Genomic DNA, 26,620 nt, shown 5'->3' with positions numbered 1-26,620 from the left:
ATCCCTGTCCCTACTGGTGTGATATTTATTTTTCCACATGTTTTAGAGAAATGTATTATTTTGGTTTCTAGCATTTGCGCACAATCCTCTTTTTTATTCTTCACGCGCTGTGTTACAGGGAGGGTGGAATGGAAGCGAAACCCTACTGTGATTGCCTGATCCCATGGCTTGTCCTGGGTGTGTTCCTTCTAAATTCAACCTGTTCTCTGCTCTCTTTTCTTCAAAGTACGTTCCCAATTCAGTTAATGGGACAGTTGAACTCAGGTTGTATAGGACAGTCTAGATGGAAGACTGTCTGGGGGGAGGAGGCAGAAGTGGGGGAGAAGAGACACCCAGCCCTATGTAGGCTTTGGTGCCCCAGCCTTTGAATGGAAACAGCACTTTGGTGTCTATGCAGGGCCAAACCGTATAGGATCTAAGGGTGGAAAAACATTACAAAAAATGGACCACAGTGTTACAGATGTGAGGAATCTGGCTGCTTTATATAAACATAAAGACAAACCCAAAGCATCACCCAGGGAGGATGACTAAGGGAATGTCACAATGCATAGTGCTCCCAGGAGGTCAATTCGGAACTAGCCCTCTTACCAAGTCCCAGGGCCACCCCCCCCTACTCCAATCTAGTCCCTGTCTCAGAAAAGCCTGAGTGATCCATGTGTAAACACTCTACGCAGTGGGTTCCTCTGTAAACCTGGTCCAGACTGGTGGCCAGTGGCTCGGTCCAGGCCTACGCCATACCAGTTGAGAAGTATCTTGAACACAAACTACTCGGTGGAGGGGTTTCTGCTTCCCTTCCCGTCACCATCCCGCGGGCACCATATCCTGATTCCTCATTCCTCAGGGGAAGATGCTGAAGGGAGGAAGCTTCCAGAATCCAAATGCCTCTCAGACTTTTCCTCTGCTGGCCGCATCTCTGTACCCAGCTCCTGAAGAAACTCCAAGAGGTGCAAAGCGACAGAATCCGCCCCATTTTTAGAAAGCCTGACACTGGCAATTTTTTGCAGCTTATTTTTCATCTTTTCTGTCTCCTTTGAGTCCTGCTTTATTTTCACACCCTGTATGAAATGGTGGATGGCTCTGTCCTCGCTCTTCATCTGGTAGAGCTGGAAGTTGCCATAGCGCAGGTGGAGGACTTGTTTGGCTACGGGAGAAAGCTCTTTGCAGAATTCCTTTTGGAAGTAGCACTCTGCTTCGTCATACTGACCTGCTTGTGCATAGAGGCAGGCCAGATAGGAGCAGACACAGGGGTGGTTTGCATCGGCCTCCTCCACTCTCTTCAAATGATACACAGCTTGCTCAATGGCTTCCTGTAACTTTTCTCTTCTCCAGGACATGCCATTCTTTCCTGTGTCCTGTAGGATATCGAGGACTTTTGCCCTGTAGCAGCACCCAGTGTAGTAATGCAGATAGGCATTGTTGGGCATGCCTTCTAGAGCCTTCAGAAGCAGTTCGATAGCTTTGTCTAGGGCTCCTTTTCTTTTAAACAGCTTCGCTGCTCCACAAAGCACGTCAGTTGCACACGGGGCCCCCTCCAAAGCTTCCTCCACAAGCCTCTCTCCTTCACCTTCTTCCTTCATCCCCTGAAGTTTCAGAGCCAAGAGCACTTTCGCATACCGGTTGTCAGGATTCAGCTGAATGGCCCGCCTCAGAGGGTCGACGGGATCCTGAGGCAGCGGCCAGGTGTCCAGACGGTAGCTCGCGATGGCCAGGCCAGAGGTGAATTCTGTGCTCTGGGGATTCCTTTCCAGAGCCTTCTCAAAGCACACCTTGGCCCTCTCGTTGTGCTTCCCTCCACACTGTAACCGGGCCCACCCCTCCTCACAGTCCATCTCAGGACTCTCGATCCTGTAGGGGCTGCGGAACTTCTCGCATACCCGTCGCACCTTGTCCACATACATCTGAGCGTCTGCGGGTCTGCCCAGGTGGTAGTAGACCCAGGCGTAGTTTCCCCAGGTGACCAGACTTCTGATGTCTGCCTGCTCCGCGTGCTCCCGCTGGATCAGCTCCTCAGCCCTCTGTAGGCACTCCAGGGCAGCCTCATCGTGGCCTCTGCGGTGTTTTATGTAGGCCAGTATGTTGAACACCGTGGCTTTGAATTCGTTGTTCTGGAACTCCGTCGTGTTACATACCTCGTCTTCAAAGTCATCCAAGGACTTTCCTCCCTCCACCAAGTTCCACGTGAAATGGCATTTAAGTTGCCGCAGACAACTCTCCAAGGTGTTTCTGGTGGTCTCACTGGAGGGCGAAACAGAGATGGACACTTTGAGACACAGCATGGATTCTCCAGGAGCAGGGCAGACACAACTCCTCTCCTCCTCAAGGGTGTTCACCCCGTTCAAAAGAGAACAATATTTCCTGTTTGTTTCTTTCTATATTTTGGCCTATGCATTAAATGCACAGAGACTCAGAGATTGGGTGACTGGGCGGCAGAGGAATTAGGGAGAGGGCAGTGGTGGAGTTGGGGGAGGGATGCTCTGAGCCCGGGGCTGGGTTTCCCTGAACAAGGTGGTTTCCATCAGGTAGTGCTGGGTCAAGCCTGGGGGAAGGGATTCCAGCCCACGGTGGACCTGATGCGGTTTTGAAGAAAGGCTATTTGATTACTTTATGTTTCTGTTCATCTTACCTAGCATTTACTTCCGTGTTTTGAAGATGTTAGCTTTAGAATGGACTATTCTTTTAATGTTTTGCCGGCTTGATTTTAATCTTATTATCCCTCTGAAGTTCAGCTGCATTTTGTCCCCTGTAGTTTTAGTTTCTTAGTTCTTCGTCTGTCCTTTTTAGCATTATTCCTTTCTATAGCCTATCTTATTATTTAAGTTTTCCATATATCCTTAATTGATTTTCTTTGTTTATCCAAACTTTTTTTTAATCCCATTGGCTTTGTCTTGTCTTTTTATTTTATTATATTACTATTATTATTACTATTTTTTTAATGTTTATTTTTGAAAGAGAGAGACAGAGCATGAGCAGGGGAGGGGCAGAGAGAGAGGGAGACACAGAATCCGAAGCAGGCTCCAGGCTCTGAGCTGTCAGCACAGAGCCCAACGCGGAGCTCGAACCCACGAGCTGTGAGATCATGACCTGAGCCGAAGTCAGATGCTTAACAAACTGAGCCACCCAGGTGCCCCTGTCTTGTCTTTTTATTAATTCAGCATTCTCTGTCCTCATTTTATCTGCACTTTTACATTTTAACCATTTAAATTGTATTTCAATAATTCTAACTTCTTACTTCTTCTGCTTTTGTATTATTCTACCCCTTAATCTTATTATATATGCTAGCAATGTTTTAAACTTTTATTTTGGAATAAAATATAATCATTTTTTTCTCCCCTCCACCCCACCTCTATTTCTTAGTCTGGAGATTTCTGTTCTTAACACCTCCCATTGTGTTGGTCTATTAAAAATTTTGCATTTGTTGCTTTAATTATCTTTGGAAATTTTATTTTTCCTCTCCTATGGTTTGCTTTCACTCATGGTGTTAGAAGTGCAGCTCTGGGAGGAGGCTCAGAAGACAGCTAGCATCTTCTGTTATGGGAAACGCTCCTTTTCCCTTAAGGTACTCTTGAAACTCTTCTGGGAGAATTTTCCATTCCCTTCAGTGTTAGTTCTTTAAAATGGAATGGAATGGAATAGAATGGAATAAAATAAAATATAAAATAAAATAAAAACTCTCCACCCCAAAACCCCATCTTAGATAACTTCAGCGATAAGAAGGTTAAAAATCATCAACTGCCCCAAATCGTTTCTCTGCATTGCCTATGTATTGGAGTCCCTGAAATGTTGCTCTTTCTCACTTAAAAAAATTTTTTTTTCTTCAGGGTATATGTTAATTAACCCTTTTATGAGGAGCTGATATTCTAAATGTTATGAATTCCGACATAGATAAGCAGTAGATATCTGGGAAGTTACATAACGTGGCAAATACCGCTGTTGAAATGTTGTCCAAATGGAAGATTATATTCCTCCATTTTCTTCCTGTCCCCTATCTTTCACTTTTGATACCCTCCCCCACGCCCACCCCCCAATTTGATGACTAGATCAGGGCTGGGCACCCAAACTCAAGTGGAAGCTGGAAATGGAAGTGCAAGGGAGCTGGTTTTCTGGAGTCAAAGAGAGCACCGTGCACACTGGAGGTGTCATGGCGTCCACGATCTGCAGCACACAATGGAGTGGCTGTGACTGGATACACATGCACAGGACAGAGACTCTGGGGCTCCCAAGCTCTCCTTTGTCCTGTTCTGGCCCTCTAGAACAGTGGCTGGCTCTAGTCATGTGTGTGGGTCCTGTGAGCCCTTCCAGGAACTTTAAATCAGTCCCTGTTCATTTCTGTTACTTGAATCAGATGGAGACTCAACTACCCCAGGTAGAATAAACAGAAGAGATGAAGGAAAATGGGTAGGAGTTCCTGCTTGGGGAAGGACCCTCTGTCCTTTCAAAGCCCTGGATAGGTCTTAGTGAACAGCCAGGATGTCTGAGCCTCTTGATGTAATATGGGGGTTGGTGTGTGTGTGTGTGTGTGTGTGTGTGTGTGTGCACGCGCACACACACACACACGCACACATGTATATGTGTGTGAGCCCAGGAGAGTGCCTGGTGTGGTTTCTGTCACTGTAATGACAGCAGCCTCCCCTTGAAAAGTTCACGTCCGACCTGATCTATTTTCCTTCTCAATAAGGTTTCAGGAAGATTCCCTTAGCACGTAAGCTCTTTAGCAGCTTTCTCATTCTATAAAAGAAACAGAGTGAATACAGTTGAAATTATTGCCAACATATAAAGCATATGGTCAATTGTGCATTTGCAGGAGAGAGGCACTTACTATACACACTTAGGTAAAATCCCTTTGAGCAGCCATTCAAAAGCATCCAATTTCACCGTGTGCGGTGGGCTTTTATTTCTTTTTTTTTTTTTTTTAATTTTTTTTTTAATTTTTTTTTCAACGTTTATTTATTTTTGGGACAGAGAGAGACAGAGCATGAACGGGGGAGGGGCAGAGAGAGAGGGAGACACAGAATCGGAAACTGGCTCCAGGCTCTGAGCCATCAGCCCAGAGCCTGACGCGGGGCTCGAACTCACGGACCGCGAGATGGTGACCTGGCTGAAGTCGGACGCTTAACCGACTGCGCCACCTAGGCGCCCCAATGGGCTTTTATTTCTACCAGTGAATCAGAAGCTGGTTCCAGACACTTGCTTCCTGGATTCAGACTTGTGAAAATTATGCTCCTGATACCTCTAGAAGCACCAACTGTATACACACAACACTTTCTTCCCCTGCTTCTGGTCTGGATGAAAGCCACGGTGATGGTTGTTTACTGGGCTCAGAGCCAATGCCGTTACCAGTGTCTTAGAGCAGTTAGAAATGGACATCCTTGGACCTCAACCTAGGATTACCAAATCCGAATCTGAAGTGGGGGCTTGAGCCCAGGAATGGTCTTCAGCAAGCCCTCCAATTAGATCTCATGCGTGCTCAAATTAGAGAACCACTACCTTAGAGTGCAGGGCCAGTGCCTGGTGACAGTGCCCATAGCTAAGGGACCAAAGACAATTAGGAGAGATACTGATGGGTCTGTGTTCTTAAGGGGAAGACTCTAAGAGAGACCACGCTGAAATTCTAAGAAATATTTCTAAATATTCTGAGTTACTCTCAAACAGACATCTGGAAGTAGATCAAATCTTTCTCTTTCTTTTTTTTTTTTTTTTAATTTTTTTTTTCAACGTTTATTTATTTTTGGGACAGAGAGAGACAGAGCATGAACGGGGGAGGGGCAGAGAGAGAGGGAGACACAGAATCCGAAACAGGCTCCAGGCTCTGAGCCATCAGCCCTGAGCCTGACGCGGGGCTCGAACTCAAGGACCGCAAGATCGTGACCTGGCTGAAGTCGGACACTTAACCGACTGCGCCACCCAGGCGCCCCTTTCTCTTTCTTATCAGACACACATGTAGAGGAGCAGAAAATAATATCATTTCAAGAAGAGAGAGCAGGAAACTTATAGAAGGAGGGCAATGTATCCTCTAGGAAGTAAGTGCCGGGGTGGGTGTCTCCAGATTCTGGAGCTCCCAGGCCTGAGGCATAGGCATCTAGTCTGTTCACCCCACCCTCACGCTGGAGAAAACAGAAATCTCCCTTCCTACCCTTCTTCCTTCCTGGGAAATCTTATGTTTCTGAGGTGTGAGAGCATATTTGAGGTGGGGGCTATTTTCTCTAAGCACTCTGCCTCCAATTCATACTTCAGAGAGAAGGACTCTAGCTAATCAGTAGCATTTGGAGGTAAAATATATTTCTATTGAGTGAATGAATACATTTTACCAGCCCTAAGACAAATCTGAGATGAATGAGCACATTAAAAGTAAAATCTAGCTTAGCATGAGCTGGGGTTGCTACCCAGAGTACATTTTAACAATATCTGCCCAAAAGAGATTGTTCGTTAAATAAGAATCCTATTAAAAGCCCCCACTTAATCCTTTCAAAACAAAAGAGAGTCTACAGGAGCAATTCCCCCAGATCCATCTTTACATGAAGCACCTGCCTGATGAAGCATCTCTCTCTCTCTGCCTTTCCCCCACTCCCTCCCTCCTCTGGACCTCAGCTGTCAGCTTCCCTGGGAGAGACGCCCTAACAAAGCTTGACTGCGTGGGGCAGAAAATAACAGAAATAAGCCAGCCAGCTTCGGTAAGACAAACACACGACTACAGACAGATGCGCAGCAAGGCTACAGGCAAACACTAAAGCAAAACAAATCGGGAACTCGTGTTTCAGGAGCATGGCTGTAGAGGATTTGCATTCCACAACGAGATTGATTGGACATTTTCAACACGATCAGAGCAGGCGAATCTTTACCTCATGATCACGGGGCACTTCTCAACTGTTCTGAAAGGCTGCAGCTCAGGCCACTGTGCTCTCCAGAAATCTTCCTCCTCTGCCTCAGAGAGATGCTAAGGAGACCTATATATGGAAGCATCACCTGGTTTCTTTACCTTGCTTTCTCCCGCAGTTGGCTTGAGGAAAGAGAAACTGAAACTGGAAAGTGAAACTGGCAAGACTCCTAGGGAAAATGAACCTTGAGTAAGGGCCAAGCCTATAGCACCCCCGCGGCCCCACCCTGCAGTGAGTCAGAACTTCCTCTTTGTGACTGTTGTGATGTCCTAGATCAGCTGACATCAAGGCAGCCCAGCGTGGAGAAGGATGCATACACGTATCAAGCACCAAGCACCCTGCATTCATTACCCTGGGTAATGTTAACCCATCCTCATTCTGCCCGCCCTTATCACCAGTGTGGCCCACAGACCCCTGTAAGGGTTGGGGTTTGTGTTGGTTTTCTTCCCCACCGAATCTCCAGTCCCTGCAATAATACCCAGCACGTGGCAGGCATTCAAAGGGTAGAGGCTGAACGAATGACTAAATGATCGGAACCGTGGGCTCTGATGTCACCTGTCTGGATTTGAACCCGGGCTCCACGTATATGCCGTGATGCTGGAAATTATTGAACGTTTCCCTGTGCACTAGTTTGTTCTCCTGTGAAATGGGGATCCCACTACTCCTACCAACTCATAATGGTGTTGTGAGCATCAAATGGGTGAAAGCATGAGATGTCCTCAGAATAACGCCTGGCACGTGATAAGTACACACTAGTTTTTTATCATACTCGAGAGCTGAAATCATTAACCAAAGAGACCAGAAGGGAAATCTTTGATGTTGCCTCTTCTGGAGCTTTAGCTCCTCTGTCCATCCACCATCCATCCGCCCATCATGATCACTAACCTAAGCCAAACCCGTGCAAGTTGTGGGCTTCCCTGAGCACCGCAACATTTAAAATCCCTCGGGTCGCCCCGGTATCCAGCACCCGCACATTGCAATGCGCAGCCACGGAGGTTCGTGACGATGGAGGACAGCTACTTTCTTTGCCTTTTCCTTATTCAAACCCTTGATCGCAAAGGGGTTACCGTGTGCCTAGACCCAAGAGGACAAGAGGGAACAGCACCGGGCGTCGCTGAGGCCGGGAAATTACACAGAGCACGAGTGAAACCTATTCTCCACGACAGGTAGTTCCATCCTGGAGATAGCATTATTTATGGTAGGCTTTGTATTCATAGGGGTGGGTGCAAGCAACAGCTAGGTTCGTTGACAATCCTCTGCCCTTTTATCGGGACACTCGGCCAAAGCTATCCCGGTTGGAAACCCTTACTTTTAGGTGTCATTCAGGAGTTACCAGTTCTAGTATGTATTTATAGAAATGCATGTTCGATGTACAGGAACCACTGCAGAAGGAAACTAGGAACATTGTAGAGTTTGTTGTTTGTATTGAATCTGCATTCAAGAAAACTATTGGACAGAAGTGTTTAAATCTTATTATACGGGTAGCAGGTTGGGGGCAAGCAGGCTCTAGCTGTGTTGTGAAATGCCCGGAACTATTGTTCTTCTCTTTGGAAATCTATCCGGCCAGTGGCTTTGTATAATGGGTTCATGACACGATGTACCAGCTGCTCTGGCAGCCGGGGTAGTGTCAGAATATGCAGTGTGGATGCAAAATAGAAACTGAAAAAGAAAACCCAACTCTCTCCTGGTAATATTTCTATTTTGAGAAAAATGAAACTGAACTGCGATTCAGTTTCCCTGAAATCTGTCTGTGTCCAGAATACAGGGTCAGGGCTGTCCCTGTCTCAGCCTAGACTAAGAGAGAGTCCTTGTTTGCCGTTCTGAGAGTGGGGAGGGCCACCTGAGTGGCTACATCAAGTGCAAAGTGGTATAATACTCTAGTTCCCATGTTGCCATCAGACACAAGAAGTATCAGCATCCGGCCATCAAAAAGAATGGAATCTTGGCAGTGACATGGATGGAACTAGAGGGTATTATGCTAAGCGAAATAAGTCAGAGAAAGACAAATACCATATGATTTCACTCATATGTGGAATTTAAGAAACACAACAGATGAAGGTAGGGGAAGAGAGGAAAAACAAAATAAGATAAAAACAGAGAGGGAGGCAAGCCATAAGACACTCTTAAACACAAAGAACAAACTGAGGGTTGTTGAGGGGAGGTGGATGGCAGATGGGCTGAATGGGGGATGGCCATTACAGAGGGCACTTGTTGGGATGAGCACTGGCTGTTATATGTAAATGCTGAATCACTAAATTCTACTCCTGAAACCAATATAAAAAAAAAAAACTAACTAAAAAAAAAAAGTATCAGCATCACCCTGGGATGTGCCACAAATGCAAATTCGCAGGCTCCATCCTGGACAAAACGCATCACAAATTCTAGGAGTGGGGCCAAGCAATCTCCAAGCTAGTAAACCTTCCAGATAGTTCTAATTCATGCTAAAGTGTGAGAACTACATACTGTTTTGACTGTAAGTAAAAATACTAAAAATACTTTTTAATTCCATAAGGCAAAACTCTATAGGTTTTTCTTGAGATTTAAAAAAAAAGAAAAAAAGGCCCTCTTGTTCATTCTATGTCTCTGTAGAGAATGTTTAAGTTTTGTCCACCTAGAAGAGTTGGTAGCTAGTTCAACAGAGGACTGCTAGAGGACTCTTCACACCCCGAATATCCACAATGTACCCTTCTTCCCAAACACAGAACATTCTCAGGCCTTTCCCAAGAGAGTCAGTCCAGAGACAAGGCAACCACTGCGCCCAGCTATACTCAGGGATCTCTCAGTGATGCACCATTGCTCTCAATGGATGGGCTGTGACTTCCTGTGGTCTGGTGAGAAAAAAACCTAAAGGACTAGATAAGATTAGATAACTCCTGGGCACCTGGGGAGCTCAGTCAGTTAAGCGTCCGACTTTGGCTCAGGTCATGATCTTATGGTTCGTGAGTTTGAGTCCCGCATTGGGCTCTGTGCTGACAGCTCAGAGCCTGGAGCCTGCTTCGGAATCTGTGTCTCCCTCTCTCTCACACCTCCCCAGCTCACACTCTGTCTGTCTCTCAAAAATAAATAAATAAACAGTTTGAAAAATTAGAAAAAAAGATTATATAACTCCTGTGTGCTGTGTGCAAATGGTGGGGCCCAATAGCCGTGGTAAACACTCCCAATTGAAGAAAGGGAACACAAAGTAAGCCTAGAGGTGACGAGTCAGAAGCAATGACGTAAGTCTGCTGGACAGACACTTGGGAGGTTCTCTAAACTGAAAATGGTGGCAGTTTCTTCCTCAGCCCCAGATTGTGCTCCCTGATGGGATCCTTACCATCATTCTCCATATCCCTGGCTCCACCCCCTGGTAGGCTCTTGGTGACATTAACTCTTTTGTCCCCACGTCCTCTGCCATGGGCTAGGGTTCTGTTTTCACCTTGTTGGCTCCAGAGACTCCTGTGCTCAAGTGGAACCTTTGCAGATAGTATCCTGTCGTAGACTCTAAGTCTGAAGTTCTCTTTTGTCTAGCGAAAGAGCAGACACAGGATTAAAAAGAGAGATGGCTAATGTCCAGGAAAAAGACAAGAGCCCCGAATAAGGGTCCTTGCCCCATATTGATTCAGATCAGAAGGCTTGCAAACGTGATGGGTGTGTACAAAGAGACAAAGAACCTAGGAACAGTAACTTGTGGATGTGAGGGGGAAAAGGGGATTTTGAAGATATACAGTGTTTGGGGTTTGGGTCACTATAAAACAAAATCCAGGTGCCGGGCAGATGGGTAGATGGCTGTTAACAGCAGACAGGAGGCACCGTGCCTGTTTATCTTTGCCAGCCTAGGGGATGAGACAGACAGGGAATAACCTCAGGGTTGAGAAGACACCTTTTCTTTTGTTAACCATCTCCACTCCGGGCTGCTTTGCCTGTAACGCAGTGGTCCAAAGTCAGTTCACCAATTTACCTGACCTGGCCCTATTCTCCTATGAAAGCAGCTTTCTGCTGTAGTACCAAACTTGGGGTGCTTTCACCCTGAATCTCTAATCTCGTTATTCCTGTGTGTTGGGCACCTTGGCGCCGATTCTATTTCAGGCCTTTGCCTCTCTCTATTTTGGGGGGTTCAGCACCCCCTCCCTATTTTGGGGTGCCTTTGCACCTCCCTATTCTCAGCATCTTTGTGCCTCCCTATTCTTGGAGTGCCAATCTGGTTACCCAAACTCGGGTGTGAGCATTTTATGACTTTGTGTTTATGCCTTGTTAACCCATTGCTGTAGGCCCCGGGGATTCCTAAGCTTATCCCCCATAGTATCCCTCGAAGGAGAGCATTTATCCAAAGCCACGATGCCTTCAAAGAATGCCTCAAATATCTGTCAGGGTCTGGTTCTGAGAATAAGAAGTTTTAAAAGTCGATTTTCGTGGAAGCATTGGTAGGTGAAAAGAGAGATGAAAAGGCCACACGAAGGTATAGGGGGCAGCAGGGGCCATCGGAGGAAACTTGTGGAAATGCTTCTCTGTGTGTGTATCGATTTCTGGTTCTTTTTGCAAATTAGCAGCAGGAGCTTTGCCATCTGTCTGGCCAGCTGCTCTGCTAGGTCTCTTGGAAGCAAAGCCTGTGGCTACTTCAAGGTTTCCAACCAGACTCTGCACCATCCTTCGGACTCCTCCTGCGCTTACTAAAGGGCCGCAGGCAGAGATGCCCGTAACACGCAAGGCCGAGCGACACAGGCTAAAATTGCCGCTCCGTGTCAGGACAGCCTCACATGAACCCTGGCCACCGCCTTTCTGGGGTTGACCATCTTATCGCAGGTTGTAGTTGGTCCCTCTAGTGGCAGAGAGGGGAAAGCCGCAATGCCGAAAAGCACGCGGCTTGGGTGAAGCTCTTCCTGCTTTACTCGGAAGGACAACTGCGGGGATGCGTGCGGTGACAGAGGCACGGTGCAGCAGCGTGAACTGCCGAGGAGCCGCGCCTTTCGTCTCGGTGCATTCTCGTTCATCACGTTACTTGATGCCTTTTGGGAGCTCAAGAAGAGTTTGTTGCATGAAAAGTACATTCCTGGACACTTGATGATGAAAGGGACAGCAGAGAGGGACAGGTGGAGGAGAGCAGCCAGAGTAAACATCCAGGAGATAGTTACACTCTCAAAGATTGGTTGTGATGGACGCCATGACGGATTGGTGAGGAGAGCTACAGAACACGCTGTAGTTGTTGGCGGTGGGGTGAGTGGTGGGTGGTGGGAGTAGAGATGAAGACGTGGAGGAAAACCTGGAAACAGAGACCAGTCGATTATGTGCAGAGATTTTCAAACATTGATCAGTGTGGCTTGTACCCAGTAAGAATGGTTTGCAGAATGGACACCAGTGGGGTGGTCATGGCACTCTGGCATGACCATCTTTTGTTTTGTGGCATACTTTATTTGGCTAAGTGATACATGCTCTGGGTATCAAATTCAAAATTTAAAAATATATAGTTGCAAGTAAGTCTTCCTCCCACACAGACTCCCAGACAACCCGTTCCCTCTCTAGCAGCTACCCTACACAAAATATACCCTTTCCCAAATATTCTATGCATAATGTGATATGCAGTTTTTCCTTTTTCCCTCCAACCCCTCCTTCCTTCCTTTGAACAATGTTAGCACACTGTACGCCTCTTCTGAACTTTTATTTTTCTATTTTTTAATATATCTCAGATAGTATTCTATATTTTTACATTTAGAACTGCCTTATTTTTCATAATAGCTGCATGCTGTTCCATATATGAAATATTGAAATTGAATTAATGAGTCCCTAGTGATGGGTCGCGGTCAGTCCTTTATTATTATAAACACAGCTTCCTGAGTATCTATATATATATGTCTTTGCATGCATGTGCAAATACAGGATAAATTAATGGGGGGAATTGCTGGGGTGAAGATTCACGTATGCTTAACTGCCGTCAGCAAATTCTCTCCACCTATGCAATTTAGAATCTCAGCGGTGATGCATGATGGAGCCGGTTGCCCACATCCATGTTAGCACCTTCTTACAAAAGGTGTTTCTTCGGTTGACCTGAGATGGTCTCTTGCCTAGTGTTGGTTTGCTTTGCTCTTAATAAGAGTGCCATTGGCAATCATTTCACATATTTAAGTCATTTTAATATCCTGACCTTTGCTTATTTTCACAATGAGTTGATTTTTCCTTATTGATCAATGGGAGTTATTTTAACATTAGGGAAGGAAATTCTTTACTTGGTAATGTATTGAAACAGTATTTAAAAATTTTTTTAATGTTTATTTTTGAGAGAGAGACAGAGCGTGAGTGGCGGAGGGGCAGAGAGAGAGGGAGACACAGAATCTGCAGCAGCTCCAGGCTCTGAGCTGTCAGCACAGAGCCCGACGTGGGGCTCAGACTCATGAACCACGAGACCATGACCTGAGTGAAGTCGGATGCTTAGCCATCTGAGCCACCCAGGTGCCCCTAAAACAGTATTTTTAAGTCTATCGTTGATTTTGACTTTCTGAAGGCCTTTCTTCTATGAAACATGTTTTTAATATGGTTGAATTTCTTAATATTTTTTGCCTTTTGTGTTTTGTTGCATGCTTACCACTTCCAGACCCTGAGATTTAAAACATCCTCTCGAGAATTCCTGTAGAAATTGTGTGATTTCTAATTTTTAAACATTTAAAACTGTGACCTGTATGGAATTCATTTTGGAGCTTAACGAGTGAGGAAAGAAGACCAGGCCTCAATGATGTTGTCTTCACTCGTTCCCTCAGCAGTGTTGAGTGCCTACTGTACGCGAGGCCGTGTGCAAGGTGCTGGGCAAGAGCTGGGGAACCTGGGTGGGGCAAACTGAGAATAAACCAGAATCCCACAGTCTCAAAGCAAGCGCTTGCCCTCAGAGAAGTTTTTGCTCAAAATATCCATAGGACAGAGGCAAAGTGATTCTGAATTTCCAGGTCTGGATGGGAGAATTTGGGAGACCTCATTTGCAAAAGAGCAAAATGAAGAGGCCCAGCCATCAGGCCGGGCTCCCGCGAGCTGCAGCTCTTGTGTCTCCCTGTGTCCCTGTTCCCCTCCCCTGCATGACCACCTAAGCAGGCCTCCTATCCCCCTCCCCTCTTGCTCTCTGTCTTCTCTATCTGAAGACCTGAGGCCCAGTCATGGACTCTCTCTACGGCCTTCTGCTCCTCTGTCATTTCCTTACTGCCCTTCTCAGCCCAAGGAGCAGGGGGCACTGATCTGCCAGGGTCCGAGGGTGGACCGACCAGCGGGCGCCGCTTTCCGTTCAGCTCACGGATGAATCTGGACAGTTGCCAACCCACGGCATCAGAGGTGTTTTCAGAGAGTTGGTTTTTTTGGCCATTTTTCTTAGGTTCATGATCAGCTTTTCTTTCTTGGTCGAGGTCCCGTTGATGTTCAAGCCATGCATGTGGTGGTGGATGGTGTCGTCCTCGGGCATCCTCTGGTATTGCCAGAAGTTTCTGTAGCACAGGTGGAGTACTTGTCTTTCAGCTGGAGGCAGATCCTTGCTGAATTCCTTCTGGAAGTAATACTCTGCCTTATTGTCCTGCCCCGTTACGCCAGAGAGGCAGACAAGGTCCGAGCAGGCTTGAGGAAGGTTGATATTCAACTCGACAACTTTCTTAAAGTGACGCAGGACGCTTCACCCCCGCAGCTCCTCTTATCTAGCTCCTGGTGTCCTTGCTTGACCTCTGTGTTTGTCTGCTTTTTGCCCTGTAGCGGCATCCAATCTGCAGATGTTGATAGACATTGTTTGGCATGGACTGCAAAGCCATTTCCCACTTTGTCAACATAAGACGGAGTTTCTGGAAGCCTGCTCATGTGATAATAGACCCAGGCGTAGTTTCCCCAGGTGACCAGACTTCTGATTTTGCTTTGGCGGGCCTGTCCCTTCTGCTTGCTGTGAGTATTCCGGAACCTCCTCGTGCTGGCCTCTGAGGTGTTTAACATAGGCAAACAGATTGTTTTGAATTCTTGGTTTAGAAACTGTAGATGATCACACACTCTGTTTTCCAAATCATCTAAGGAACACCCTTTGTCATATGAATTCCAGGTGAAATGGCATTTCAGTTGTAGTAAAGTATTTTCCGAAGAAGGTTTGGTGATTTCACTGTCAGGGAAGAAAAGCAAACATTTGGGGGATGTGAGTGAACAGATGTACACAGCAACAGGTTTAGGGCCTGGCCACTTGACCACGTCTGAGTGGAATGCCCAGGCAAGGCTGGCGCTCTGATCTCGGGCTTCCAGTCTCCAGAAATGTGAGAACGAATTTCTATTGTTGATAAGCTACCCAACCTGTGGTATTTTGTCATAGCCGCTCAATGGATGAAGATGAAGGGATGGCCCAGAGAAAAGGGACACCCCACTTCCACTTGTCTTAGAGAAGCATGTGCACAGAGGTCCTGGAGCCCCTATGGCAAAGGAGGGGATTTCTCTGTAGAAATGCAATTGGAGAATGGTATGGGAGGTGAGTTGTAACAGGTAGTGAGGGTTTTTTGTTTCTTTCCTCAAGCACGGAAACCAGGCCGTGACGGCACGAACAGCTAGAAGGCAAGGGAGACATGCCTTTCAACAACTGTGAGAAAATAATTTTAAATTTAGAATTCTACACTTAGCCAAATAATCATTTAAATGTGAAGAAAGTGTGACGACCCTTCCACACCTGGCAACAAGAAATTTATGTTACAGATACTGTTCCTCGGGAAACTGGGAGGAGATGCCGCATCACAATTAGGAGTAAATCCAGGTGGTAAACAAAGAAATGGGATTTAGGAAACACAGGACCCGATGTAAGAGAAGGTCTTCCATAAGAGGGAGGTGAAGGGAACACCCCGATGTGGGGGAAGGGAAATCTCTATACTTCACCGCCAGGGTAGACAGGAGCAGGTCAAAGGTCGTGTGAGTGATTTCCACAGAAATGTGACAATGAGAGCTTGCCTAAGGTTTGAAAATATGGAGAGGAAGTTTATTCAACTAGAATGGAACTTGGGGCTGAGATGGTGGTAAGTACTTAGAAACCAAAGTAAAAGAAACAAAGAACGAAACAACTTTTGTTTGTTTGTTTCCTTTAACTTCAGAAAAAATGAACCAAAATACAGGAAAAAGAGAGGGCACTGCAGAACAAGACATGGCTCATTTGTGAACAGGGTTTATGTGGTTGTGATAATCCAAATACCGAAGATCAGTCTAACCCAAGTCACAAAGTGATATTGGGATGGGAGAATGGAGGAGAGGAAAGGTGTGTAGGTGTGTGTGTGTGTGTGTGTGTGTGTGTGTGTGTGTGTGTGTTGGTGTTGGGGGGGAATCTATGGTGGAAAACATAGAAAATGACTAAAATTTAAAAAATCGGGAACTTCCAGTGGAAGCATATTATTTAAGTATATGGCGATAAATAGCACAGTTGTCACTAAAATAATTACTGGTGGCCTCTGAGGTGTGGGAATAAGGTGGGATGGTGGGGGTGGGGACTGCTCTTCCTCCCTCCTGGTAGATCACGGTGACTATTTAAATGGTGTGAATGCATAAATTTGATTATAAAGTAAGGAATCTGGAAGGAAGGAGGGATGGAAGGAGGGAAGAAAGAACCAAGGAAAACAAGGAAGAAATCATGATACATCTATATTTTGCAGCATTATTTGAAAGCCTCGATACTCATGATAGTGAAATTGTTTTAATAGTAATAACACAATATAGTGCTAAGTGAAAAGGTAAGATGAAACTTTGAAAAGATTTTCCCCCAAATCTGTTAATAAAGTACATGTATATCCAGTGTTGAAGTATTTTACTTCTGCTTGGTTAGGTGGTATAAGATTGAATTTTTTCCCTTTTAGACTAACTGGCATTTTCCCAAAGTTCTTTAGTGTGTTCACAGTATCTCTACCCTGAAAAAAGTCCTTCATGATTCTAGTTGGTTTTGTTTGTTTGTTTTAAATTTTTTTTAACGTTTATTTATTTTTGAGACAGAGAGAGCGCATGAACGGGGGAGGGGCAGAGAGAGAGGGAGACACAGAATCGGAAGTAGGCTCCAGGCTCTGGGCTCTGGGCCATCAGCCCAGAGCCCGACGCGGGGCTCGAACTCATGGAGTGTGAGATCGTGACCCGAGCTGAAGTCGGACGCTTAACCGACTGAGCCACCCAGGCGCCCCAGTTTGTTTGTTGTTTTAAGACTACCGAGACCACAAACCAAAGACCACAAGCCAAACAGAAAAGGAAAGCTTGGGTACCAGATGGTTCAAGGCCAATTTCTCTGGAGGCTCTGGGGAACCTCAGAGATGTGGATTCTGGTTTAGTACCCGACTGTGGTTCTTCAGGAAAGAATTCATTAAATTCAGCCCATCCTTTATTAGGGCATCCAGTGCTGAGCTTATAAAGAGTGTGCTTCCCTTAAAAATGATAAAATCAAAAAACCCCAAGCTCCTGACTTTTCCTCTCAAATGAAAAACAGAAAAACAAAAGCTTGTAAGAACATTTCCATCTGGTCCGCATCCTTCACTGATGGAAATTCGCCAGCCACAGAGTGAAATACCTTTACCCTGCCCCCTTCCCCCAAAGCCTTCTGTACCTTTTCTTCCCGGCTCCAGGCTCTAGCTACTTCTTGCTTAGGATTTCTAAAGTCTTCCCCTGGGGAGAGCCTGTGTGTGTCTGGAAGTGCTGCAAAATTTAAGATGCCTGAAACAATTATTATCAAGATTTAAGGTATATTAAATATTTAAGCAAACACTGAAATCTGGCACTTAAGAAAAATCCATCTTGAGATTTTCAGAGACACTAGGCACAATTTCAAGACATCAATGCAAGAAAAAAACCTATACCTCATGGTTGGAGGCTGAGTGCTGCCCATCTCTCCTGCAGTGTTCTGGCATCGGCGGATTTACTGCTTAGACGTTGGCCTCTGCTCCTCTGGCCAACCTAGGAGTCTTTAGCAAACCCTCCTAGCCTGCATGATTGATTAACTAAGCCTTTCTTCCTATAGCAATAGATCATGCATTCTTGATAGAAAGAATAGAGCGTTTCTGCCCCTCACCAGAGCTTCTGAACCTGCCCCGGCCCACCCGCCCCCCCTCTCCCCCTCCCCACCCCCACTGGCACCAAGGAACCAGACCCTCTGTTGAAACTTCTGAGCACCGAAATGACATCTGTAGCTGGCACCATGGCGTCTGCACGTCATCAAGAGATGTTACAGACCACTGCACTCCCTTAACTGATGTAACTGCCCTAACCCCCTTTATAAATCTCTGGTCCAGGCAGAAACCGTGGAGTTGGCCTTTGAGGGGCAAGAGTCCACCTTCTCCCCCGGCCAACAGAATAAAGCTCATATTCCTTTCCATTCAAAACTCGAATCTTAAGGATGGGCTTTTGGAGCAACGTGCAACCAAACTTGTCGGCCACAGGTTGCTGAGGACGAGTCGCTGGGTGCTGCTGCTGAGGGGTGCCTTTGTCCGTACTTGCAAATAGGGCGTGGAAGTGTATCCTGTCGAGCACAGCTGACTTCAGCCCTGCTGGTTTCCTGCTGGGGGAAAGGGAGACTTCAGCAGGAGAGCTTTGATCTTTCTGATGGGGGAACTCAACTGGGACGGTATGCTTTGGAGGAAGCACTTTGGAGGAAGCACGTGTAAGGAAGTTTGAGGTGGAGGAAAATTTAATGGAGGGAGGACCCACAGTGTAGCAGTCAGAGAACTAGAAATCTGAGTGACCGCTGCACTTGTGCGGCTTCAGGAGGACTGTGGCCCCAGTAACACCACCACTAGCTGGTACTGACGGAGAAGCTTTGCTCAGGGCTTTGTAGCGCCAGTTTACTGCCTTTGACCGCCATGTGAGAGATGGCCATTTCCCAGATGAATGAAAAAAGACTCGGCATGCTCACGCAACAGGCCCAAGGAGGCAAGTCCAGGTCTGTCAGACTTTTAAACCTCACTCGTTTGATTGTGAGGCTTATGAACAGAGAATCTCTTGAGCTAAACTGCATGGTTCACTTACTCGCATGTAAGTTGGTGCAGTCACTGTGGAGAACAGCATGAAGCTTCCTCAAAAAGTTAAAAATTGAATGACCATGTGACCCAGGTATCCTACTTCCTGATGTATATCTGAAGGAATCAAAATCAGGATCTCCAAGAGATATCTGCACACCTATGTTCATCGCAGTATTATTCATAGTAGGCAAGATATAGAAACAACCTAAGTGTCCATTGTCAATGAATGGATAAAGAAAACGTGATGCGCACACGTGCATGCACGCGTGCACACACACGCAGTGGAATATTATTCAGCCATAAGACAGAAAGAAATGTCACCATTTGTGACAACATTGGTGGGCCTTCAGGGCATCTGTGCTAAGTGAAATAAAGAGAGGAAGACCAATACTGTATGAACTCATTTATATGTGGAATCTAAGAAAGCTGAACTCGTAAAAGCAGAGAGTGGAATGGTGTTTACCAGAGGCTGGAGGGGTGGAGGGAGTGGGGAGGTGTTGTTTAAGGGTACAGACCTGCAGCCAAGTCAAAAAATATATTCTGGAGACCTAATGCCCAGCATTGTGATTATAGTCAACAACACTGTATTATAGACTCCCAAGTTGCTAACAGTTGAGGGGGTGAGTTGGTTAAGAAGGTGCTCCCAGAGAGAGGCGGTAACGACAAAGCCTGCCCAAACGAGGAGAGTTAGCTTACTGTCTGTGTTTCTTTCTGAGCTCCCATCCAGTAGAACCAGGCTTGTTGAGCAAACTTGGAAATATAGTGTTTAGATTGAAGGCATTTTTTTGTGTGGAATTACCTACCTATCATTATCATTCTAACTGAACTATTGATGATAACTAAGAGTGTATGTGTGTAGACAGAAAGACAGGGAGATGTGTAAATATGCATCATTATAAATAAAGATGCATGTGTAAAAATATATGGATACACAGATATTTATATACATATTTACATCTCAATCGTCTATCATCTATCTATCTATCTATCTATCTATCATCTATCCATCTAACTAATTATCTATCTGTCTCCCTCTCTGTCAATCTGCCTGAAAATCTTTACCTCAGACTCAAGAAATTCTTTCAATAGATTACTGGCCATCCTCACCTGGGGTAATCATAAGTTGGGAGCTAGCAAACTATACCTTGTGGCCCCAATCCATTCCTCTGTCTATTTTTGTATAGCCCTCAGGTTAAGAACACTTAAAAATTTTTTTTTTACAATTTTAAAGAGTCGTAAACACACACACACACACACACACACACACACACACACGTGACAGAGACCATCTACAGCCCACAAAGGCTAAAATATTTACTATCTGGCCCTCTGCAGAAAAAAAGTTGCTGATGCCTATCATAAGTGAATTCAGTAAATCTAAAATAGAATTTATTTTTCTCCACAAAACTCCTCCTCTTCCTCCTCCTCTTCTTCTTCTTCTTCTTCTTCTTCTTCTTCTAGTCCCTATAATCATGAAAGGCCCCATAATTTATCCAATTAGGCCATCTCATGGATTAGTAAAAATCTGGGGGAGCGTTTCATATTTACTGCCTGCCATATCCAGATTTGCTTAAGGGAAACTTGTTACCATCAGAATACCCTTTTCTCAATGGGATGCCTTCTTCCCTCTTCTCGTCCTCATCTATGAGCCCCACAATAGCAGCCACTCTTGGGATGTAGGACATGACGTTGTCTTCAGAGTTGATTTCAAGTGGCTGAGAGATGCTGTATTGCAGACGTAGGAATTGTTCCCATGTAGGACTTAACCCCTTTCTTAGTTCTTTCTGAAAGTAGCCTTTCGCTTTCCACACTCCATGGTCTTCGTGTCCATATGAGCTGATGTCATCAGACAGCAGGTATTCTCATTGGACTCCATAGCTGCCTTTAAAGAATTTAAACCACTATGGAAAACAATATGGAGTTTCCTTAAAACATTAAAAATGAAACTACATGTGATCCAACAATTCCACCTGTGGATATGCATCTGAAGAAAAGGAAGTCACTATGTTGAAGAGATATCTACACCCACTGTTCACTGAAGCATTATTCACAACAGCCAAGACTTGGAAGCAACCTAAGCATCCATTGCCGGATGAATGAGAAAACAAATGTGGTATACGTATGATGGAATATTATGCAGCCATAAAAAGGGAAATGCTCCCATTTGTGGCAACATGGATGGACCGTGAGGGCATTACAGTATGTAAACTAAGTCAGGGAAAGACAAATACCATATGATCTCACTTCTATGTGGAATCTTAAAAAAAAACCCAAACTCATAGAATAAGAGATCAAATTTGTGGTTACTGGAGGCAGGGGTACAGGAGAGTTGGGTGAAAGTGGTCATAAGTACAAGCCTCCAGCTATAAGACAGATAAGTACTGGGGATATAATCTACAACATGACTACAGTTACCACTATGCAGCGTGGTACTTTGAGAGTAGATCCCCAAAGTTCTCATCACAAAGGCAAACATTTTATTTATAACTGGATGAGGTGATAGATGTTGACTAAACATTGTGGCAATCATTTCATAACATGTAGGAATGTCAAATAATTATGCTGTACATCTTAAATAGTGTTGTCAATTACATCTCAATAAAATTGGAAGAAAATAAAAATAAAGGAACCATATTGAAGAACATTGATGGTACACCTTAGAGTCTGTTCAATTTATTCATTCCCATATGCTTTTGCATTTTGAATTTGTTTGGCTTTCTCCCCAGAGTAGTTTCAGATCTGGAGAACCAGGTAAGCTATTTTTGGTAAGAATTCATCAACGTTTTTAAGTGATTCAGAGCTTTTTCCAGATTTCCTGTGCTGTGTTAAACTTTGCCTGCACTAGAAAGTACATCTCTTACTATGGAATGTGCATCAACCCTCTATTAGTGACCTCTCTACTTTTTTCCTCATGCTGCTTCTGAAGTTTCAAGGCCAAAATAATTTAGGGTATTATTTGTTAAGATTCAGTTCAAAGAGCCTTCTCAGGAACTGGAGGGATTTCTCTGTTGGTTGTCCCTATCATTCTTTGTCGTTTGGCTAGAATCTCTGGTCTCCAACCCAGGGTCATGGCAGTTCACTGGTCTTTGCCAGTGCATTTGGAAGTCTGGAATCCTGCCTGAAGATGGGAACCTTCTTCACTCTCATTTCACCCTGTTTTCCACATCCACCTCTCAGAGAGAAAGTTAATCCCTGGATGTTTCTCCAAAACTGTCCCCCAACCTCATGGCTGCCCAGGGCCGCCTCACACCCTGCATCCATCCTGCTCTAAGTGATAGTCCCTTTCGACTAAATTCACTGGAGATTAAATGCTCAGTGAGCTAAGCAGGAGGGAAGAAGGTGGCGTATATCATAGAAAAGGACAGGGAGGGCAGTGGACAGCCAGGTTTCTGTTCATCCCTAAAGTTCTGGACTTTGAAGTGAACATATCACACCAAACAAAATATCATGGCTGGTAAGTTTTGAACAATTCTCATCTCCTCTTCTTTTCAAAATTGCTCCACTTCTAATAATGCAGCTAAAAAATGGCAGCTATTTTTCTGGGGGTACATGATCTTCTAGATAACAATTGATCCTTCACATAAGCCATGTTCTTTGTTTTTTTAATGTTTATTTATTTTTGAGAGAGAGACAGAGACAGAGACACACAGAGAGAGAGAGAGAGAGAGAGAGAGAGAGAGAGAGACAGAATTAGAAGCAGGCTCCAGACTCTGAGCTGTCAGCACAGAGCCCGATGCAGGGCTCAAACTCACAAACTGTGAGATCATGACCTGAGCTAAGACTGACGCTTAACTGACTGAGCCACCCAGGCACCCCCACATAAGCCATGTTCTTAAGCATATTTTATATGAGTTGCGGTAAAGCAGTTGACAAAAATCTCTTCAATTCTGTCTGTTTCCATTGTATATTCTTTTATAATATATTTGATATAATATACTATTAATTTATTTAGAACATGCTTGTGTATTCTTTTAAATGATATTACATATAATATTTAAAATTAGCATTATTTTATATTATATAGTATAAATATTTATATGTAAATACAGTATTGTTATAGCAATAGTTAAATCACATATACAATAAAAATGTATCAGAATATTGTATAGTATTTGTATTATTATCAGAATATATTTTCTATATAATATGTAAAAGTGGACATTCTATCACACATTACATAATATTCTGTTATATATCTATATAATCTGTGTTTTTTTAAGTTTATTTATTTTGAGAAAAGGGAGAGCATGTACAGGGGATGGGCAGAGAGAGAGGGAGACAGAGAATCCCAAGCAGTATTCACAATCAGCAGAGCCCAACTCGGGGCTGGAACTCACCAACCATGAGATCATGACCTGAGCTGAAATCAAGAGTCAGATGGTTAACTGACTGAGCCACCCAGGCAGCCCTATATTCATATAATTTGTATGTTTGTATCAATGATATATATTCTATGCGGTTCTATTAGTACTTTTTTTAACCTAAACTTTATATTTTTCACAGTTTAATTCTATTTTGTGAGATTTCTTGCCTTTTCCAAAGCATGAAGAACTATTTGGGGCCTGTCTTTATAATTCCACTTTTTTTTGGCAATATTCCAAACTAACATAATCTCATTATTGAGTCCTCTAGACCTGAAGTGAAATAGGGCAATATTCTAGCTGTGTGTCCTTGGGAAAGTTACTTAACCTCTCTCTGCCTCTGATGCTTATCATATTTGTTTGTATAAGGATTAAATGAAATTAAAAAAAAAAAAAAAAGCTTGGTGCCTGGCAAATTGTAAGCCGCTGATCAATGTTAATTCCATTTTATGATTGCATGGCCATTATGCGGGCCTCCTCCAGAGCCCCCGACACACTAAGCAGAGAGAGAGTTCTCTCCTCAGTCTTCTTTGTAGGCCTTCTGGACACAGTGACGACATCCCAGCTATTCTTGTTTTGGACTTGAGTTTTGGAGTCAGTCTAGCACGGCCTCTCTTGCTTGTCAGAGGTCTTATATAAGGAGACCACATGTCTTGTCCCCTCTTCTCTCTCTTCCTGTGTAGATGGGACATCATTAGAACTGAGAAGATTAAAGCACCCTTGATAATACATACTGCCTGAGAAAGAAACTCAGTAAATTACTTTGGTAAGAATCATTCTTTCTCTTGTTGTCACCCTCTTGCTGGTGTCTTGGAGACTCTTGGCCCTGAGCCTGATTTACACAAAGATATATTCTGACCCAGGAGAGAGGGACTGAAGAAAAGAGGCAGATTTGTAGAACTGGTCCTCAAGACATCACCGTGCCCTCCACTTTTATGCAGTGTTCTGTATTTTCAAGTTAGCTTTGTAATTCAGCTAAGAGAGACTGGATCCCTTAAAAACAAAACAAACCAGGGATACTTGGGTGGCTCGGTCGGTTAAGCGTCTGACTCTTGATTTCGGCTCAGGTCATGATCTCGTGGTTCATGAGATCGAGCCCTGCGTTGGGCTCTGTGCTGAGAGTGTGGAGCCTGCTTGGGATTCTGTCTGTCTGTCTGTCTGTCTGCTCTCTCAAAATAAACAAAACCAAAACAACAAGTGGGGGCATGCTCCCATAAGGAGAGTGGGAAGGGACTGTTATTTGTATAAAAATGACCATAGAATAAAAGACACTGGGGCATGGGGGGGGGGGGGTCAAACTGCAGTGTCTGCCTTGTTTACCTGGAAGGAATGCATGAATGAAGGGAGGCACCCGCTGCTCCCAGTCACAGCCCCAAACGCAGTCATGGGCAGAAAAGCACCTTCTAAGTGATTTCCTCTGCTTAAAAATAATCATCAATAATGGATCAATGATGGTTCCCTGTGTTTTGTCTATTTTTTTTCTTGAGTGCTGAGGGGAAATTCAGGGAAACTGAACTCGGAAAACATATTCTGTCCATCCATCCATCCATCCATCCATCCACCCACCCTGCATCCATCATTTCTCTTCATTGTTAATTCAGTCAATATTTATTGAATTTCAACCATGTGTGAAGCATGGTTCTATACCTCTAATATTTGAATAGAATACAAATAAAAGTAAGGATAGCTAGCATTTATTGATCCTTAACCACGCTCTACAAATTCTTTTAATTGTTCTGCATATACCATTGTATTTCCTCCCTGAAACAGCTTTGTAATATGTCTTGTGATTATCCCCTTTGTAGAGATCAGGAAGCAGACTAAAAGGGATTAAATACCTGCAGAAGATCAATTTTCAAGCGATGGAACTTTGATTCAGTCCAGGTGGTCTGACTCCGGAACCAGAACTGGGGCTAGGGCAGGTGAGTGAGGACCTACGGTGTAAAATTTAAGGAGACGCTCGGTCTCAGGGTGGTATAAACACTGCCCTTGCACGCATGACCTTTAGTGTGTTTCCTTAAATGATGGGCCCAAGTACATCCACACTCCTCTCACCCTATCTTTTCTGAGCCCTGCCCAGCACCTCCATTTTCAAACACTGCCCTTTGTAGGTGAACTTTCTCTCCACAATGATGCTCTGGAATAGAAAGGTCACACTGTGACCTGAGCTGGCAGTGCTGTCACACAAACTTGGAGGTTGAGGGCTGGCGATAACGTGGAAATGAATGAAGTCATAACAAAGCCTTCGTTCACTGCAGTTAGAGGGTTCTTGCTGAAGCACCTGGCATACCTCGGCGGTTTGATAGCCTCTGAGTTGGGATGGGATGTAAATGGATCCCTTGGTAAAACTTACATACTTTAAATAAACTGAAGCCTAAAAGGGTAAAATAATTGTCAAGACTAGAATTGGCAGAAATAAAACTAGATCCATGAATTTCTGAGTCCCTGGTTTCAAGAAGTGTGTCTGATTATTGGTCAGGGTTCAGTGAGAGAAATGGAGCCCCTGGGAGGTATATATATGTATATCTTATAGGAATTTGGTTTTACGAAGTTGTGAGATCTGGCTAAACAGCCTCTGTGGGGCTCCTGTCTTCCTGTCTGATGCTGGAGCATAAAGTCTGCATGAGGGCAGTGGAGAAAGGAAGGTGGACGTGACACGGGGAGAAAGGGACAGTCTGGGGCCATGCACTCTGCATTCCCACAGCAATGGACTGGATTCCAAGCCAGCTGTCACTGCTTCCCAATTTCTTCTGGAGGAGAAGCTGGTGTCCTTAGCAAGGAGCTAAGAGCACACTGGCCCAAGACTCGGAGAAGCTGAAGGAGGATCCAGGGCAAGGTGGAAGAGTTGTGGGTCTGGCACACCAAGGGTTTGAGCCAGAAGATTAGCAACAGTGTGCCATGAGCTACAAAAACACCTGCCCTGCCCTTCCAAGCATCACAAGCAAAATGACTTTTTTTCTACCCAAGTCGCATACAAAGATGTGTCCTGAGACACCCTGCCTGGGAACATGCAGAGAAGGAAATTCTGGGAAACGGTTCAGTCTAGTCAAGTTGACACATGACAAAGCCCTCACAGTTCACAACTATCCCTCCTTTTTGCCTAACTCAGTTGCTACTATGTGAGCCTGTATGCAGTGCCTCCTAAAACTGAATGCCTTTTCATCTTAGAAAATGTTGAAGAACAAAAGTGCATTTTTTATTTCTGGGATGATGGCAGGAATCATAGCACTGGAAGCCAACATATTAGGATTACTGTGGCTATAAAGATGAGAAGTCCAACAAAGAGACCCTTAGTAGTTGACCACAACTCTCTCCAAACCAGGAATGTAACCAATCATTGAGAGAGAGAGGGAGAGAGGGATCTTGTGGACCTCAGTTTGATCCTTCATATCTTTTAATAGCCCTGTGACATTTTTGATAATCTGGGATGTATACATAGCACTCT

The 26,620-nt window shown here is 44.7% G+C and overlaps 1 protein-coding gene across 1 annotated transcript; it reads right to left on the bottom strand.

The window, feature by feature from the left end:
- Positions 1–454: 454 nt before the first annotated feature.
- On the bottom strand, positions 455–7,075 carry IFIT2 (interferon induced protein with tetratricopeptide repeats 2). The gene is made up of 2 exons (XM_043596160.1): positions 6,837–7,075; positions 455–2,235 (listed from the first exon to the last, which is right to left on the bottom strand). Exons 1-2 carry the CDS (start codon positions 6,839–6,841, stop codon positions 831–833), a joined length of 1,410 nt encoding a protein of 469 aa, XP_043452095.1. The 5' UTR covers positions 6,842–7,075; the 3' UTR covers positions 455–830.
- Positions 7,076–26,620: the final 19,545 nt, after the last annotated feature.

Source organism: Prionailurus bengalensis, chromosome D2, assembly GCF_016509475.1.
Source record: "Prionailurus bengalensis isolate Pbe53 chromosome D2, Fcat_Pben_1.1_paternal_pri, whole genome shotgun sequence".
Taxonomy (NCBI): Eukaryota; Metazoa; Chordata; class Mammalia; order Carnivora; family Felidae; genus Prionailurus; species Prionailurus bengalensis.
The sequence above is the reverse complement of the archived record's forward strand: the minus strand, read 5'-3'. Positions and strand labels throughout refer to the sequence as shown.